The sequence below is a fragment of the Leptonychotes weddellii genome, chromosome X, assembly GCF_054177405.1.
Source record: "Leptonychotes weddellii isolate Sample4059 chromosome X, ASM5417740v2, whole genome shotgun sequence".
In the NCBI taxonomy this organism is placed as follows: domain Eukaryota; kingdom Metazoa; phylum Chordata; class Mammalia; order Carnivora; family Phocidae; genus Leptonychotes; species Leptonychotes weddellii.
The window spans coordinates 17,702,378-17,719,383 of record NC_138385.1 but is presented as its reverse complement, the minus strand read 5'-3'; the positions used below and the strand labels follow the sequence as shown (position 1 = coordinate 17,719,383).

At 47.5% G+C, this 17,006-nt stretch overlaps 1 protein-coding gene across 2 annotated transcripts in view; it reads left to right on the top strand.

The window, feature by feature from the left end:
- The window catches only part of RAB33A (RAB33A, member RAS oncogene family), an 11,552-nt gene extending 2,650 nt beyond the window's left edge, over positions 1–8,902 (top strand). For both annotated transcript variants that reach the window (XM_081808248.1, XM_081808249.1), the window contains exon 2: positions 8,315–8,902. In XM_081808248.1, coding sequence (XP_081664374.1) covers positions 8,315–8,770 — 456 coding nt within the window. In that variant the 3' untranslated portion in view covers positions 8,771–8,902. The remainder of the gene's footprint in view (positions 1–8,314) is intronic.
- The last annotated feature ends 8,104 nt before the right edge of the window (positions 8,903–17,006 follow it).

Below are 17,006 nucleotides of genomic sequence, written 5' to 3'. Positions count from 1 at the left end.
ACAGAGAGCACGAGAGGGAAGAGGGTCAGAGGGAGAAGCAGGCCCCCCGCCGAGCAGGGAGCCCGATGCGGGACTGGATCCCGGGACTCCAGGATCATGACCTGAGCCGAAGGCAGTCACTTAACCAACTGAGCCACCCAGGCGCCCCTAAAGAAATAAAATCTTAAAAAAAAAAAGGTAGAAACCCGATAGGACAGAAATAGTTCAATGTGCAGAAATATTTCTATGTGCAGAAGGAGGACATGACAAGGGCAGCTTCATGTGTCGGGAGCACAGGGGACAGGATGAGGGGCAGGAATGCACCTCAAAAGGCACTGGGCACTAAAGGCCAACTCCCCTAGGCCCACAGCTGGGCTTTTCTCGAGGCTATGGTCTGACCCTGTCGGGTGAAGGTCAGCCTCCCCCTTGCTGGTCAAAGAGCCCAAAGGACCCCAAGGCCCCTCTTCTGGGTGAAGTGGAGAGAAGGGCTGAGTAGTGGAGAAGGATGAAACACTCTGAACTGTGCACAACTCCGGATTCCTTGATTATTAAAATGAAGGTGTTTTATTTTATTTTTATTATTATTTCTTGGATGAATGTGTTAAAATGGCTTCAGAGACTGGGCCAAGGCACTAGACGTCAGGAAGATGGACAGCTCAGTCCTGGTAAGGGAGAGCTCTGGAGAACAAGTGAGTCCCAGGGTCAGGAAGATAGGGCACTGTTTTGAAATAGTGACCTTTTTGTCCCTTGCATTTTGAGGGGAATTGCTACATTTCCTTTTTAAGTTAAAAGTAGCTATCCGTCTCTATCCTTTTCTAGGGCTCTTATGTTGAGGTTTACTTGGTTTGGACTTTCTCTGGTGTGTCAAACTTCTTTCATGCAAGGTTGTAAGATTCTGGAATTTCTAAAACATGCCTTTTTTTAATGCAAAGTGGGAATATACTTACGGATGTGCTCTTCAACCCTCAAAGGCCTTAACGCTTAATGCTATTGCTTGCTTAAAATCAAGTGTCCCATTGAGCCAAAGAGTTCTCTGGATTTAAAAGAGGGGAAATAAGTCCACCTGAAATTCATATGGAGGAAAAAGAAGCGTTTGGGAGTTTGGGGAAGGAGGGAGGAGAGAGGACAGGAGGAGAGGAGAGGAGGAAGCCAGAAAGTGGGAAATGGGAGGGGAAAACAAGTGGAAGAGGGCCACTGCACAATGGCCTTGGGGAAATTTTTAGAAGACTCCTTCCCTTCTAACACCCCAGTACTTAGCAAAACTGGATTTTACAGTCTTTGCCAAAGATTCCAGACTTTTTCCCAGAGGGCAGAGCCTGTGACAGTGTGACTCACCAGAAACAGAGCTCAGCACAACACCATGTGCCGATAAGTGCTTAATACAGCCTTTTTTTGGAAGATGATATTTTCGAGAGGGCAGAGCCTTGTGACACTGCTCCCCGAGGGGCCTTCTGAGTGCAGATTCTGAAGGAGCTCAGGGTGCGGGGCGGGGGCGGCGAGAGGGTGACCCTGCCTCTTGTGAAGCCGCTGCAGCTCGGGGGCCCAAGGCAGCAGGCGAGAGCGGCGTGTCTGTGGGAAGGTGGCCGCGCGGCAGCTAGCTCCGGATCTAGAGGGGAGGCGATTTTGCCCAACACTCCCGCCGGCTGGGGGCTTTTCAGGGAACAAATGCCGAATCCCTGCGAGGAGGTGACTGCTGAAGGCTTCTCCCTTCGGGGGAGGGAGAGAAGTCCAGGGTGACAGGCTGAAGTGGCCCTAGACCACAGCCAGCGATAGGAGGAGTGCCAGCCCCCACAGGGCCAGGGTGAAGAGGTCTGGGCAAGCTCTTCCCCGGCCCCGGAACAGGGTGTGGCCTCTGCTGGGCTGCCTCACCGGGGCCCCTGCAGGGGGATGGGGGACTGTGTTATTGGATTGGGGGCTACTCTCTTAATTACCAGGGCCATCTCGAGGGCTTCGAAGCCCCATTTGGTGTCTCCAATCATGTATCCCCGCCCCCTCCCGATCACAACATTTATAATCCAGTGTTTCCTGGTTAACATGAACATCCAGGAAAGCTTCCAATGAGTAGACAACAATAACAACAACAACAACAACAACAATAATAATAACTGCTATTTATTGATTAAACCAAGAGCCTGGGCTAGGTGCTTTGCATGCACTATCTAATTTGATCTTCACAGCTGCCCTATGCAAATCGGACTGTTATTATCATTCCTATTTTATAGATACGGAGACCAAAGGTAGGTTAAATAACTTGCCTAAAGGCACTTGGATCTGAGCTCCCGTCTTTGACCCTTGAGCCCAAGCACTCCTCTGTCTCACTACCCTGCCTTCCCTGGGACAGGGTCCGGATTTCCACGTGGATTCAGAGCCCATGCTCTTTACCGCGGCTCTCTGCTCTGGGGGGGCAATCTCTGGCCCCCGGGCAGTGTGCTCAGGGGCGGGTAGCAGGTGGAGCAGCCAGCCTTGTGGGCTCTTCTAGGCCAGGGACCCAGGGTTATAGCCCTGGAACTCAGGAGCCTTCAAGATGTCTCCTTCAACTGCACCCCAGACACTGAGTTGAGTGCCTGGGTTTTACTTTTTGCACCTTGACTGTCTCCCTTTGGATGTGGAGAATCGGAGAATGTTCAGAGATGGAAGAGACCTTAAAGAATCTCTAACCCAGTGTCCTCATTTAACAGAGAGGAAACTGAGGCTTGGAGAGGGAAGGTGACTTGCCCAAGATCACACAGGGACAGGCCTACCGCTCAGGTCTCCCCATTCCCTGGCCAGTGCTCTTCCCTGGCAATTTGGGCTAGTCCCATGGTGTGCCCAACCGATGCAGTTACCTGTGACAGGGACACGAGGGGCATCATATAGGAAAGATGACAGGTCTTCCTGACATCAGCCTTTAAGGACAGGATGTGTCCATCTCCTACAGGTTTAGCTCAATCATACTGAGCTTGCCACAGCCCAAAAGCACTGAAAAATGCCGGATAGGAGTCGAGGCTGGGGGGGGCGGATGGAGGAGGTAAGAGAGGGGAGGCTCAGAACTAATTTTTGAGCCATTCTTTGTAAATTCTCATGGAATTTACCCCTGCTCCTGTCTAGTTTGGTTCTCCCCCCGACAGCTGGGCACCCCCTCTGCCCCAGCCCTCCAGACCAGGGGCGAACTGCAGGTCAGCCATGGCCGTGGGCAGGTGCTGCCCAGGACTGTGGACTCTCTTCCTCTGCTGAGCACTTGGACCAACACCTTCCTGTGTTACATTACTGAGTGGATGGAGGCTGAGCTAAGTGTTCCCTCAGAAGCTGCCTGCAGTCAGAATGACATCATGTCTTCCTTAGGGCTTCTGAGCTTCCATCTTCTGCCAGTTCGCTTAATGGCTAATTATCTCTTAGTGTGTGTTTCTCTGTCGGCCTTGCTGCCTCTCTTTCTGCACGTGAGTTTCTCTTTGTCTCTGTCCTCCTTTGCCATTCTCTGTGTCAGCGTCTTGTGTGAATGGGTGTGTATCTTAGACGCAGATGGGACAGTCCAGCTAGTTGAAAAAAGATTTGTTTTAGACTTTTCCCATCATCCATTCGGGCATCCTCCGAAGGTTACAGATGTATTTGTCTCCCTTTTTCCATTTCTACCCTCCCCCACCGGCCTCCAACAAAAGGACATTCATCTATAGAAAGTTGCCAGATATGTTCCCCAGGGAAAAGAAATACCCATGTCAGCTAAGAGCACGTGCAGGGGTGGGGGACTTGCTGAAACTTGCTCAGGCAGCGGTAGCCCCAGGAAAATGGTTTAAAAAACTAGATTTGTCTTTGGCAGCTCCCCACACTCTGCCCCTCGACCCTCCTCCAATAGGACAGGACCCCCTGTCCCTTTGGGCCTGCCCCCAGCCACCCATCGCATGTTGCTGGCTTTACTCTCTTCTCCCCCTCCCCAGTGACTGCCTTAGCTTTGGCTCTCGCCCATCATCAAGAAGCCAAGCTTTCTGGGCTTTCCAGGAGGAGAACCAGTGGATCCAAGGACCAGTGCTACCAGGACGGCTGATGGGCCTTCTGAGACAATGGCAACAACTAGCTCTTGCAGAACACTTCTATTTTGCAAAAGCTCTTTCTTGTGTGTTATTTAATTTGCCTAGTCACTTACTCCGCTACTAAGTGGAGGAGCTGGAACCCAGGTCTCTCAATTCCAAGGCTACTGCTGCTGCATTTCCCACAGCACCTGCTCAATTAGTTGTCAGGCCAGACTTGATGGTGGAGGTTTCGGGCCAGGGAGGAAGGGAGAGTGCGCATTAGGCGCTGTGTCATGTACTTATAAGGAACGCTAATGCTTACAGCATCCCCACAAGACTGCTGAGGTTCTCCTCAGTTTGCAGGGGAGGACACTGAAGGTAGAGTAAGTAACTTGCCTAAGGACACCTGACTAGTAATAGCACATGATTGTGCTGAGGTTTGTATCCAAGTTGGTTTGCTTCCTCTATGCCCCCACTAGCCCTTGGAGAGAATAGAGGATCTGGGGAGCATGTAGGTGGCTAAGGGGCAGTCAGCACCCCTGGCTACTGTGTGGATGCAGGGCCCACAGGAAAGGAAGAATGGATGAGAGGAGTACCAGCTGGAAAGCGGAAGGAGCTGCTTTCACTGTCTGGCAGGGATTGTGGGTTTGGGAGGATGCTAAGAACAGGGACACCAAACCCCCAAACAAAATGAAGTCATTTGTGTGCAGTGAACCGACTGCTGTGCTCTCCCTTTGTGATGGCTCTGAGGCCAAACCATCCATTCTGATTTTCTGCTGTGAGCAGCCTGTTTCCTGGCTCACTGCTGGCCACAGAGAGGGGTGCAAAGAACTTTAAGGTGGGGTTTATAAGGAGCTAGAACGGGAGCAGTGTTACAGTTTAAATTCTGAGCCTCCAGACAAAAGCTTCAGGGCTCCCCATGGCATTGGAAAGGCAAAGGAGGTCTACAGCAGAAAGGGTCTTTCCCCCACAGCTCCGGCAGTTTGGATGGTGTATACAATTCTGAAGCCAAAGAAAAGCCAAACAGCCAACCTACTCAGCCCCAAACACCTCACACACTCCCACCCGTGTTCCTGCTAGTGGCAGGTATTTTTAGAGTTCTGAGCTCATGGTGTTAAAGCATCTGCCACATGCCTGAGGGCTGGTAGGGATTCAGCCTTGCTCAGAGGCAGGAGTTAGGACTACTGGAGGGTGGGGGTGGGGAGCCAAGTGGTAATGATATTCTTGTGCTATACCCGCTCTCTTCCCACTGACCTCCATCCCTTTCCTCGCCCGCTCTCCCTTCCTCCCTGCTCAGAGCACTGGCGAGGTGGAAGAAATGAAATCTTTTCTGTCTCTGCTTTCTGACGCAAATCAGTGTTCAAGGACTTATGTTTTCCTGCGTAACCAAAGTCGAACGTTCTCTCTGAAATCGCCTTGGCAGATATGTAGGATGCCAGACTGCTTGTAGTTTTGGTGGCTCAGGCCAGTACTGCTTTTTGATGATGATGATGGATGATGATGATGGTGATGATGATGATGGTGGCAACCATGGTGACAAGTGATCTGATGCAGAAAAAGAACTGCTTACAAGTTTGGCTGGAGAAATGCCAAGAGCACTGATTAAATAACTAGAGAACAAATAATATATTCTAAGTGGTGTGGTACAGGGGCACCTGGGTGGCGCAGTTGGTTAAGGGTCTGCCTTTGGCTCGGGTCGTGATCTTGGGGTCCTGGGATTGAGCCCTGTGTCGGGCTCCCTGCTCAGCGGGGAGCCTGCTTCTCCCTTTCCCCCTGCCCCTCCCCCCTGCTTATTCCCTCTCTCCTCCCCTCAAAATCTTTAAAAAAATAAATGGTGTGGTACAGACTCAAAGTGCAATAGAAAGTTTTAAGAAAAGAGAATTTAAGAGAAGTTGGAGAAAAATGGAGTTTTAGGAAGAAGGCAGATGTGAGCTGAGCCTTGAAGGATGGGTGAGACTCAGATAGGGCAATGAGGGGGCACCCAATTCTGCTGGGGAAGGATGGACTAGCACGAGGGAACAAACCGGGTGTAGCCGAGCAGTCTGAAACCAGGCTGGGTGGAGTGGAGACTTCTAGAATCAAAAAGACTCTGCTGTAGTCCAGCAGTGAGGAGAGGAGGGTCTGGCCTAGGGACATGAAAATCAAAATAGAAGAAGGGGTGAATCTGACAATTGTGCCAAAGGAATGTGGCAGTCATGTCCCTAGAGGAGATGAAGGGGAGCCTGGACAATGAAAATTGATGTTCAGAATGATGAGGACTCTGGGGCCCTGTAAGATCTTCACTCAGCAAAGAGATTCAATTATATTTACCAGATACTCACTGACTGCTAACTCCAAATAAAGGCTATACTTGGTTTTAAAGAGCTGTAGTAGTCAATTAGTGACCATAATCCAATTTTCTTTGATAACTGAGAATTGTATAGGGCCTTGGGACCATCATTCTGATTATGAATTTCTCTTGTCCAAGACTTTGGATGTATAAAGGGAAGTAGATGGGGCTGAATGTGTGTCGACTCCAGGGTATCCCTTGGGAGTTGCATCTTTGTATATGTTACTGATATCAGCATTTTTCCTTCATAATTTGGCCTTTATCCTAAAAGCTGAGATGCAGAAGAAAAATCCAGTGAGCTAAATTGCCTTTTACATACCAAAAAAGTGAACTTAAAATAAGCTAAAAGATGAGACTTTTAACACTAACTTCATTTTCTTTAAAAAGTCATGCAAAGAATGCAAGACAAAGTGATATATGTTTATAGTAGAAAATTTGGAAAATACAAAAAAGAAAGAAAATAAATACCATCTATAGCCCACGGCCCATAAATAACCATTAATCTCCTGGTACGTATGCTTCCAGTCTTTCCTAGGCATATATCTATGTTTAATATTTTTCTGAAAAATTGGGACCATAGTATATGAAAGATTTTGTATCCTGCTTTTTTACTTCCTGATACTTTTTTTTTTTTAAAGATTATTTATTTATTTATTTCACAGAGAGAAACACAGCAAGAGAGGGAACACAAGCAGGGGGAGCGGGAGAGGGAGAAGCAGGCTTCCCACTGTGCAGGGAGCCTGATGTGGGGCTCGATTCCAGGACCCTGGGATCATGACCTGAGCCGAAGGCAGACGCCCAACGACTGAGCCACCCAGGCGCCCCTCTTCCTGATACTTTATGAGAATTTCCTCTTTGAAAACATTATTTTTAATGTCTGCATAATAGTCCATTGTATAGATATGTACATTCATTTTAGCTGTTCTCTTACTGATATTTTAGGTTATTTCCTGTTTTTAAAAAAGTATAAATAATACTGCAATTAAGACCTTTGTACAGAATTTTGACCACATCTCTATTTTATATAGCTTTCTGGAAGTGAGATTACAGACTTGAAGAATTTTGAATATTTTTAAGGTTCTTAATAATATTGCCAAATCGCCCTCCAGAAAAGTTCACCAATTTACATTAATTTTTCAACTAAAAGCCTTAAGATTTTTTTAAAAAGATTTATTTATTTGACAGAGAGAGAGAGAGAGAGTACAAGCAAGGGGAGCGGCGGAGAGAGGGAGAAGCAGGGTCCCACTGAGCAGGGAGCCTAACGTGGGGCTCAATCCCAGGACCCTAACGTGGGGCTCAGTCCCAGGACCCTGGGGTCATGACCTGAGCCAAAGGCAGATGCTTAACCAACTGAGCCACCCAGGTGCCCCCAAGATTTTTTGACTCAAGATTTTCAACTAAAAATTTTAAGAAATATTTTACATCCCTGAGAGAAACCTCTCTCTATACTTTGATAAGTCCACTCTGCCAGTCTGTGTCAGGGCTTCTCACCACATTTTTGTTTTTTGAAGATTTTAATTTTATTTTTTTCAAGATTTTATTTATTTATTTGACAGCGAGAGAGACACAGCGAGAGCGGGAACACAAGCAGGGGGAGTGGGAGAGGGAGAAGCAGGCTCCCCGCTGACCAGGGAGCCCGATGTGGGGCTCGATCCCAGGACCCTGGGATCACGACCAGCACCGAAGGCAGATGCTCAACGACTGAGCCACCCAGGCGCCCCTGTTTTTTGAAGATTTTAAAATTTATTTATTTATTTGTCAGAGAGAGAGAGAATGAATGAGCGCACAAGCAGGGAGAGCGGCAGGCAGAGGGGAAGCAGGCTCCTCGCTGAGCAGGGAGCCCAGTGCGGGACTGGATCCCAGGATCCTGGGATCGTGACCTGAGCCGAAGGCAGACGCTTACCTGACTGAGCCACCTAGGCATCCCTCTCACCACGTTTTTTATAAGATCACAGAATCAAGTTTTCTCCTATGCATTCTTGTTTCCTTTTCTGACTCCAGATACGGGTTTTGTATCTTCCAGGTTCAGGTGTGGGACACAGCAGGTCAGGAACGCTTCCGCAAAAGCATGGTCGAGCATTACTACCGCAATGTGCATGCAGTGGTCTTCGTCTATGACGTCACCAAGATGACATCCTTCACCAACCTCAAGATGTGGATCCAAGAATGCAATGGGCATGCCGTGCCCCCACTAGTCCCCAAAGTGCTTGTGGGCAACAAGTGTGACTTGAGGGAACAGATCCAGGTGCCCTCCAACTTAGCCCTGAAATTTGCCGATGCCCACAACATGCTCTTGTTTGAGACTTCAGCCAAGGACCCCAAAGAGAGCCAGAACGTGGAGTCAATTTTCATGTGCCTGGCTTGCCGATTAAAGGCTCAGAAATCCCTGCTCTATCGTGATGCTGAGAGGCAGCAGGGGAAGGTGCAGAAACTGGAGTTCCCACAGGAAGCTAACAGTAAAACTTCCTGTCCCTGTTGAAACCAAATGGTGTAAATACAAGATCCATTATTACTGGAGTTTTTTCTTTCCCTTTTTTTTCCGTGCCTGCATAACGCTGACACTTGCTTGTTTCCATAAAAATTGATATTAAAATAAAATTTGTATAGATTATCACATGCCTTCATGTCTTGCTTTCCTCCAAGAAGACATTTCTGATTGTGCTGAGTAGAAGAGCAGCCTGCCCTCCTAGAGTGGTACACTTTGCCAAGGCACACTCCCTACCAGCCTTCTATGCCACCTGAATCATTTGAGTCACTTCTTCAGGACTAATTCTTTCTGTTAACTCAGTGTCATCAGTGGGCAGAAACACCCAAAGGGGGTGGGATACAGGCCAGACATGTTTTTCTAGGGTGCCAATGGAGGTGGAGGATAGAGAAGTCTTGAAAGGAGATGTTGACTCACAAGTATTTCCTAGGTTCCCTGGATGTCGAGAGTAGGTGGCTCTCTCCTTATTTCCCAAAGCTTAAAAATAAAAAGTATAGGTTTCCCAAGGGGCTCAGTTGGCTTCCAAAGTAGTTAAATCCTGCTTCCCATGTTTCACCATGCAGTCTCTGACACCCAGAGTGGTGTTTCTTGAAGAGGGTAAGACTCAAGCCAACAATCTGTTATGCCCCCAGATCCTTGCTGGGTCCTATGGAGGAAACATAGCAAGAAGAGGATTTGTCCCCTATGTTCAAAGACCCTCTGATCTTGTGGGAACAATGTACACACTGAAACCACTTGTGAACGAAAATTAGACAATGACATCACCAAGTTCGAGTCTGCCGTGGGAATTGAGAGCGTTATGTACTCAACATTAGGGAGGAGTCACTGAAAAATAACTGACCTTATTTTGTATGTTGAATAGTGTTACATTTGGATTGGTAAAGAAGAGGGGGGTGGGCCAAAGTAGGGAGGCAGGATTGACCTTGGGGGTTGAGTGAAAAGACAAGAGCTGAGCAGCCCTAGTGGGGAGCTGAGGATAGGGAGGCCTGCACAAGAGGCAGGACAGTTTGTTGTTCTTTGAGTCACTGGGAGTTTTTGGTGGCTCTCCAGCAGGAGTCCTGTAGGTATTTCTTAAATGTCTGGTCCTATGGATGTGAAAGCCCCCTGTCCAATTGTTAAAGCAACTAAGAGTGGTTATGAAGGCAGAGCTACAATAGCCCCAGATGGATTTCTTTGTTTTGAGGGTGCTCCTTAAGGCTGCTCTCTTGTCAGAAGCCCACAGAAAGAGGGTCCCAGGCAGACGGCCCCTGAGCACTTTCCTCTGCCAGGTGAATTCAGGTCTGTCCCCTGTCCTCCTCCCCGTCACCCCAGCGAAAGGTAATACGTACCAGATGTGCTTCCCACCCAAACAAGTAGCCTGTCCGGTCCTGCCTAGTTGTCCCTACAACCTTCTTCCTCTAGAACTGGCTAACTCCCCACCCCATCCCCATCCCACCCCCCACCTGGCCTCAAGCTGAGTCCCAGCCCCCAGTCTGGTTTTCATCACTTGGCTTCTGCCTGGATCTGTCTTTGGAACCTGCCTAATACCCTGGTTAGGGCTGTGTTTTCTTACTAGTTGTCCCCACCCAATGCCCTGCCCTTGAATCTCACCCAAGGGGCTGGGAGCCTGTTGTCTGTTGGTGAACTGTCTGCCGAAACCCCTGTTGCTATGCTTCTCCCCAGCAGAATAACCTTGGGCCTTGCCTCAGACTTGAGATGCTGACTCCTTACCTGGGACACGACCTGCTATTGTGGTCTTTTGGCTCTTGACCTGGCTGCAGGGCTGGATCATCTCTCAGTGGCCGCAGGTATGCTCGTCCATTCTAGTGGGTACATTTCAGTCTGCGTCCTGGCCTGTCTTGGTCAGGGACCTTCTCTGCTGTAACAGGGTCAAGATAACAACCTTCTAAGTCCTCTAATCAGGATTGCCTCTTCTAGACCTGAATTGCCTCTGACACCTTTTAGGCATTCAACAAACATTTACTGAGCATCTACTATGAGCCACTGTGCTAAGCCCTCGGGATATGGAGGTGAACAATATAAAATTCTGCTCTCATAAAGGAGATAGGCACTAAACAAGAAATGAGATCCATATGAGAGAATTTGAGAGCAGTAAGGACTCTGAGGGCCATAAAACGGTAAATGGATAGAAAGTGAGGGAGGGGGCAGGAGGGCAATATATTAGATAAAGTGAACACAAAAGATACCTTTGAAGAGATAACATTTGAGCTGAGACCCGAATGAAGAAAAGCAACCAGGGGTAAGATCAGAAAGAGAACCCCGAGCAGAGGAAAGAGCAAATGCCAAGGCCCTGAGGCAGAAGTGAGGTTGGTGCGTTTGAGGAACAACAAAGAGGCTAGTGTGAGCAAGGGGGGAAATATGGGAGGTGAGGTTGAGAAGTAGGTAAGGCCAGGTCTACTGGCTAGGGTTTTATTTAAGTGCAGTGGGAAGCCAGTGGAAAGTTTTAGCATCATCTAGACTCAGTAACCTTTGGAAAGATTCAGGAGGCTTGCTGACCAGCAAGAAAGAGGGAAAAGCCTCTACTTTTCTTAGCTCCTCTGAGAGGAATAGACACCCTTCCTGGGTAACTCCTGAGTGTGGGCCTCAGGGCTGTCATTTCCATGCTGGCTGGCCCCCATCTTAAAAACCAGACTCTGGGGGCACCTGGGTGGCTCAGTTGGTTAAGCGTCTGCCTTCGGCTCAGGTCATGATCCCAGGGTCCTGGGATCGAGCCCCGCATCGGGCTCCCTGCTCGGCGGGGAGCCTGCTTCTCCCTCTCCCACTCCCCCTGCTTGTGTTCCCTCTCTCGCTGTGTCTCTCTCGCTGTCAAATAAATAAATAAAATCTTTAAAAAACAAAACAAAAACCAGACTCTGACCTTCCCCAAGACTATCATCTTTTGGTCCTGCCAAGGCTCTGGTAATTTTGCAGTGACTAGCAGGCACTCACCAATCCTACCTGCCTCTGTCCTCTGAGCCTCACCTTCGTGATCCTGTCCTTACCTGCAGTAATGACACTGCTCTCCCTCAGGTACCTGGGAACAGAGAATCCTGAGAACCTCCGGGCTTCACCCAGTCTCCCAGCCCTAGAACTTTCTGCTGGCATCAGCAGGGTGGCACAATGGCACTCAGGCCTCCATCAGATTGAGCAAAAAGATTTGGGAATGGGCTGTTCCTAGAATGCAACCAGAGGGAGGGGACTCAGGAGGCCAGAGAACCATGACACCCTGGTTGTTGTGAGGGTGGTGAGGAGCAGGGACAATCAAGTGAAGTGAGGTGCTTCTAGGCCTCTCATTCAGCCTCACTATGTCTCTGGAATGATCCATGATGGCCAGGATGTCTCCTCTACAGCTCCTCTTTACTTTTTGGAGCTATGCCCTTGAATAGCCTGTGTGACAGAGACAGAACCCAGAGAAATAACTACCAACATTTGAATGCCTATTATACGCCAGGCCCTATAGTAAAACACTACATTCCTTCCCTAGCTCATTTAATGCTCCCTCAACCCTATGAGGTGGGGATAATGATTTCCATTTTACATATATGAATATAGATGTGCTGACAGATTTAGTGACTTGTCCGATATAGTAAGTGGCTAAGCGAGATCTGTCTTACTTCAGTCTAGGCTCTTTCAGTGATATTATACTGTCTTTCTAGCTAGTTCCAAGCTCCAGAACCCTTGCAGGGATTACAGGTTCAATAGAGCTGGTCCCCCTGACCCATGGGGGTTTGGCAAGCAGGTCATTCAATATCCAGGAGGCCAGAATGGGAACATTCCTTCTTGAACGGGATGCCCTGATCAGGTCTCTGCAAGAAGCCCAAGTGGCTGACAGAATTGTCAGCTCTGAGCCAAAGGAGTCCCAAGATATCCCTGCCTTTGGACAACAGCTGGGAACCACACAGACAGCTGGATTCTGCTGCTCAGCCTTTGGGGCTGTAGGATATTGTCACTGGTCCCCCATGTCGCCCCATGAACTATCCCTCTCCCAGTATCTTGCATTTGCTCAGGCCTCCAGATTCAGCCTGATGACTTGCTTTGGCCAAGTTCACTGAGGCTGAGGACTGTCTCAGCAGGATCCTTCAGTCAAAGAGCCCAAGACCAGATGCTGCTCTGAGCACCACCACCTAGAGCAGTGCCCAGGAGGGATACCCAGCCCAGAGTAGCTGGAGAAGCCCACCAAGTGAAACTGACTGCAGCCCACCCTGAGTGTGGGGTGGGGATGGAGAGTGTGAAGATGTGCTGAGAGCTCCCTGGATAGCAAGGCTCAGCTTCTCTAGCAACTTCGAGTAGCAGATGCAGAAAGAGGTCAATGATTATCCTCTTGTAACACCTGAGGGGACAGAGTCACTGCCTTAACTTACAGGCTCTCCTCCACTCACCATCCCTCATCCCCCCCACTGGGAGAGGTCTTGCTCCCTTTGGAAGGACTGGTCTAAAGCTCCACTGCTTTCAAATCTTGTTCTGACTCCAAGTCCCCTTGAATATCCACGACCCTGACAACTGGAGCTGGGGCAGCAGGACCGAGATAGGGGTCCCAGAAATACCCTTAGATTAGCGGCTCCAAAATGCTGGCTCATAGCCAACTGCATGAACTCACTTGGCAATCTGTTAAAGTACAGATTCCTGGGATACTAGCCCCAAGGGCAGAGCTCAGGAATCTGTATTTTTAAAATGTCCATAGTTGGTTCTCATGTGCCTCCCAGGTCTCTTCTCTCTGGCACATGTTCTCTCTCTCTGGGTAGCTGGGTGTCCCCAGGCTTCCTGATGAACTCTCAAATCAGAAACTACCTTTCCCAAGCCAGAGCTTCAAAACTAGTGATCTGGGCAACCATGGAACCCAGCTGCGTGAAGACCACTCCACGCAAGACACAGCTTGATAATTCAATAGAGATTGCACGTCTGCTGTGTGCCCTCTGCTGGTTAAAATTCATGACGGTTGGAAAGTATTCACCAGTAGGAGTTTTTCTGACTGGTATTGACCATTTCCTTGGTTGGAAGGCTGTACAGAAGAAGCTACTCCTGGTCCCAGTTTGGGCACTTAGACACCTGAAACTAGAAGGGTTACTAATTTTAAAAAAATAGCTTTATTGAGGTATAATCGATACATAAAAAAACTGAACTTATTTAGTTTATACAATGTGATGAGTTTGGACATAGGCATATACCCATAAAATTATTACCACAATCAAGGTAATAAACATATCCATCACCTCCAAGTTCCTTTGTGCCCTTTTTTCATGTGTGTGGTAAGAACACCTACAATTTGTTAAGAGGGGAGATCTCACGGTAAGGGTTACTCTACGAAGTAAGCTACCTCTACCGAATCACTAGGGCTCACCTCTGCTCAGGGAAATCTGCAGACCCTGGTAGGAACTACTAGCATGGCAGCAAGGAGGGAGAAGAGACATTGTGAAGCACCTCACCTGCCCAGGGAGCTAGATTTTGAAGCTGGGTGGGTAAGGAAGCCTGAGAGTCTTAGGAGATACTATTGAGGGCACAAGAATATTCCTCTACACCAGTTGAGAAAGACTGAGAAACGGACCTCAAGACCTGAGCTGACTCTATAGTTGGTACTTAATCCCTTCCCTAGTGACAAAGTAAGTACCGTGACCCTTTGCATTTAATCTTAAAGTACAGGAGGAAGCATCAGGTAAAATCATGGATAAGAAATCTGGCCTACCTGATCCTTACCCAGCAATCCCAGGTGGAAATCCCAATGCTTCAGATAAAGAGGATGTACCCCAGGTATTGTGGTTTTGCCTATCCTTCCAGGGAGATCATTAGATGGGAAGAATATCAGATCTAGCCTAGTTTCCAACCTCTATTCCTCCAACTGAAAGAACATTAATGGCAGCGAACTTTTTTTTTTAATTCTTTTTTTTTAAATTCTTTTTTTTTTTTAAAGATTTTATTTATTTATTTGAGAGAGAGAGAGAATGAGAGACAGAGAGCATGAGAGGGAGGAGGGTCAGAGGGAGAAGCAGACTCCCTGCCGAGCAGGGAGCCCGATGTGGGACTTGATCCCGGGACTCCAGGATCATGACCTGAGCCGAAGGCAGTCGCCTAACCAACTGAGCCACCCAGGTGCCCGGCAGCGAACTTTTCTAAAAGACTTTATTTATTTGAGAGAGAGTGTGTGAGAGAGAGAGAGATCACGAGCAGAGGGGAGGGGCAGAGGGAGAAGCAGACTCCCCACTGAGCAGGGAGCCCAATGTGGGACTCGATCCCACAACCCTGGGATCATGACCCGACCCAAAGGCAGACGTTTAATGGACTGAGCCACCCAGGTGCCCAACATTGTTTACTATGCACCAAGTATTCGGTTATGTGCTTACCATGGACTATCATGTGTAATCCTCACAATAACCTGTGAGGCATGGAATGATCAAAGTAGCTTGCCTAGGGTCAAAATGCTGCCCAGTGTTGGAGCAGGGTATGACCAAGATCTGTCTAACTGCAGAGCTAGTCACAATGCTAACTTCTCTTACTCTTCTCTATTTCTCTTAAGCCCAAGACGAGGACGTGTTCCTGGGCCTGAGACTAAGGGCTCCACCGCTGTTGCATTTAGGACTAAGTAGTAGATGAGTTGGGAGTTGATGCTAGATGCCAGGTCTTGAACTGATTTAATCACTATTAGCTCAGCTATAGGCCCAGAACCTGGGGACAGGGACTGAGTGGGCAACCGAGGATCAAACTGTCCTCCTAGGATGGGAGGGCAGGATAGGGAGATGGAAAGTCTAGGAATGGGCTGGCTCTAACGATTGGAACTGTTTTCATTCAAAAGAGGTATTTTAGAAGACCTTCTTGCACCATTTGAAATGGGAAGAAATGACCTCTAAGATCCTTTCCAGCTTTCCATTACTATGAACAACAAACGATGTGATCATGCATTAGTTTTTTTTTCAATGTCCATATGTATTTTAAGCCACCTATGAAGATAATGCAGTTTTAGGCCTCTGAATGAGGATTGTTCATTTGTCTACAGATCAGAATCAGCTTTGAAATTGTGCATATCTTTTATTAATGAGAATGCTCAGATTCGACTAAAACCAGGGCAGGGAGGATAATGTTTCTGTAATGTGAACAAGTCAGTACTTCTTGATACTTTTTTCAGAATGGCAAGTGAAATCAGTTTGCTCATCTGTAAAATGGGATTGAAAATCATCTTTACAGGATTTTTTTGAAGATTTAACTAAGATAATACATGTGAAATGTAGTTTATGGAGAAAAGTTTGTATATTATACTTATTCAATTCCTCTGATATAAAGGGCAGCGGGAAGAAATGAAAATGGAAGACCATTCAGGTTTTTCCTGATCATTCAGTTTTGAAAATAAAGCTGCATTGAATATATTCTTCTTTTAAATTATTCAGAACTGAAATAATTAGACCACAAAGCTACTTGAAAGTCACCAAAAGAACTAAATAAACTTTTAAAATCACTTCACATTGTGGTCTTTAGGACATTTGATTTAATCAATCAGACAACTGGTTCAATAGCCTAAGTTTTCTAAGCTTGAGATACTTACTGATTCGCTCAAGATTTCTTATGCTACAGGGGTGCCCGGGTGGCTCAGTTGGCTGGGCATCCGACTCTTGGTTTCAGCTCAGGTCATGATCTTGGGGTTGTGGGATCGAGCCTGGCATAGGGCTCCATGTTCAGCGGGGAGTCTGCTTGTGATTCTCCCTCTCCCTCTTCCCCTCCCCTCCACTTGCGTGCGTGCATACTCTCTCAAATAAACAAATGTTTAAAAAAAGAATTCTTATGCTCTAAGGCTCTGAAGATTTGCTAGATAGAATTACCCCATTCTATTCTCAAAATTTTATCAAGAAAGAAAATTGTACAACTTAAAATGTTCTGCATTATAATTAGTCAGGTAGATATACTGGAGAAGATGGAGAGGGGGGAAGGAGATAAGGGGCAAACAGAACAATTCCAAGACTGAGTAACACTATCTTTAACCTCTGAAAAAAGGGAACTTCTTAATCATTTCCAAGTCCTACAAAAAGAAAGGCCACTTTACTGTTGGTATTTACAATGACACTTTCCCACAAAATTAATAGTACTGGATAAGTAGCCGAGATTCCTGAAAATGAATTCCTGGTAATAATTACTAAAAAGCCTCCCATAAGGAAAGGATTCTCTAAGCACGAAAGACAATGTTTTTCTCCAAAGCAGATTGGATTCTCTACTAGTTTTCAACAAGGCAGTGTCGTTTCATAGCCTTTAGACAGAACTACACTCATTTCCA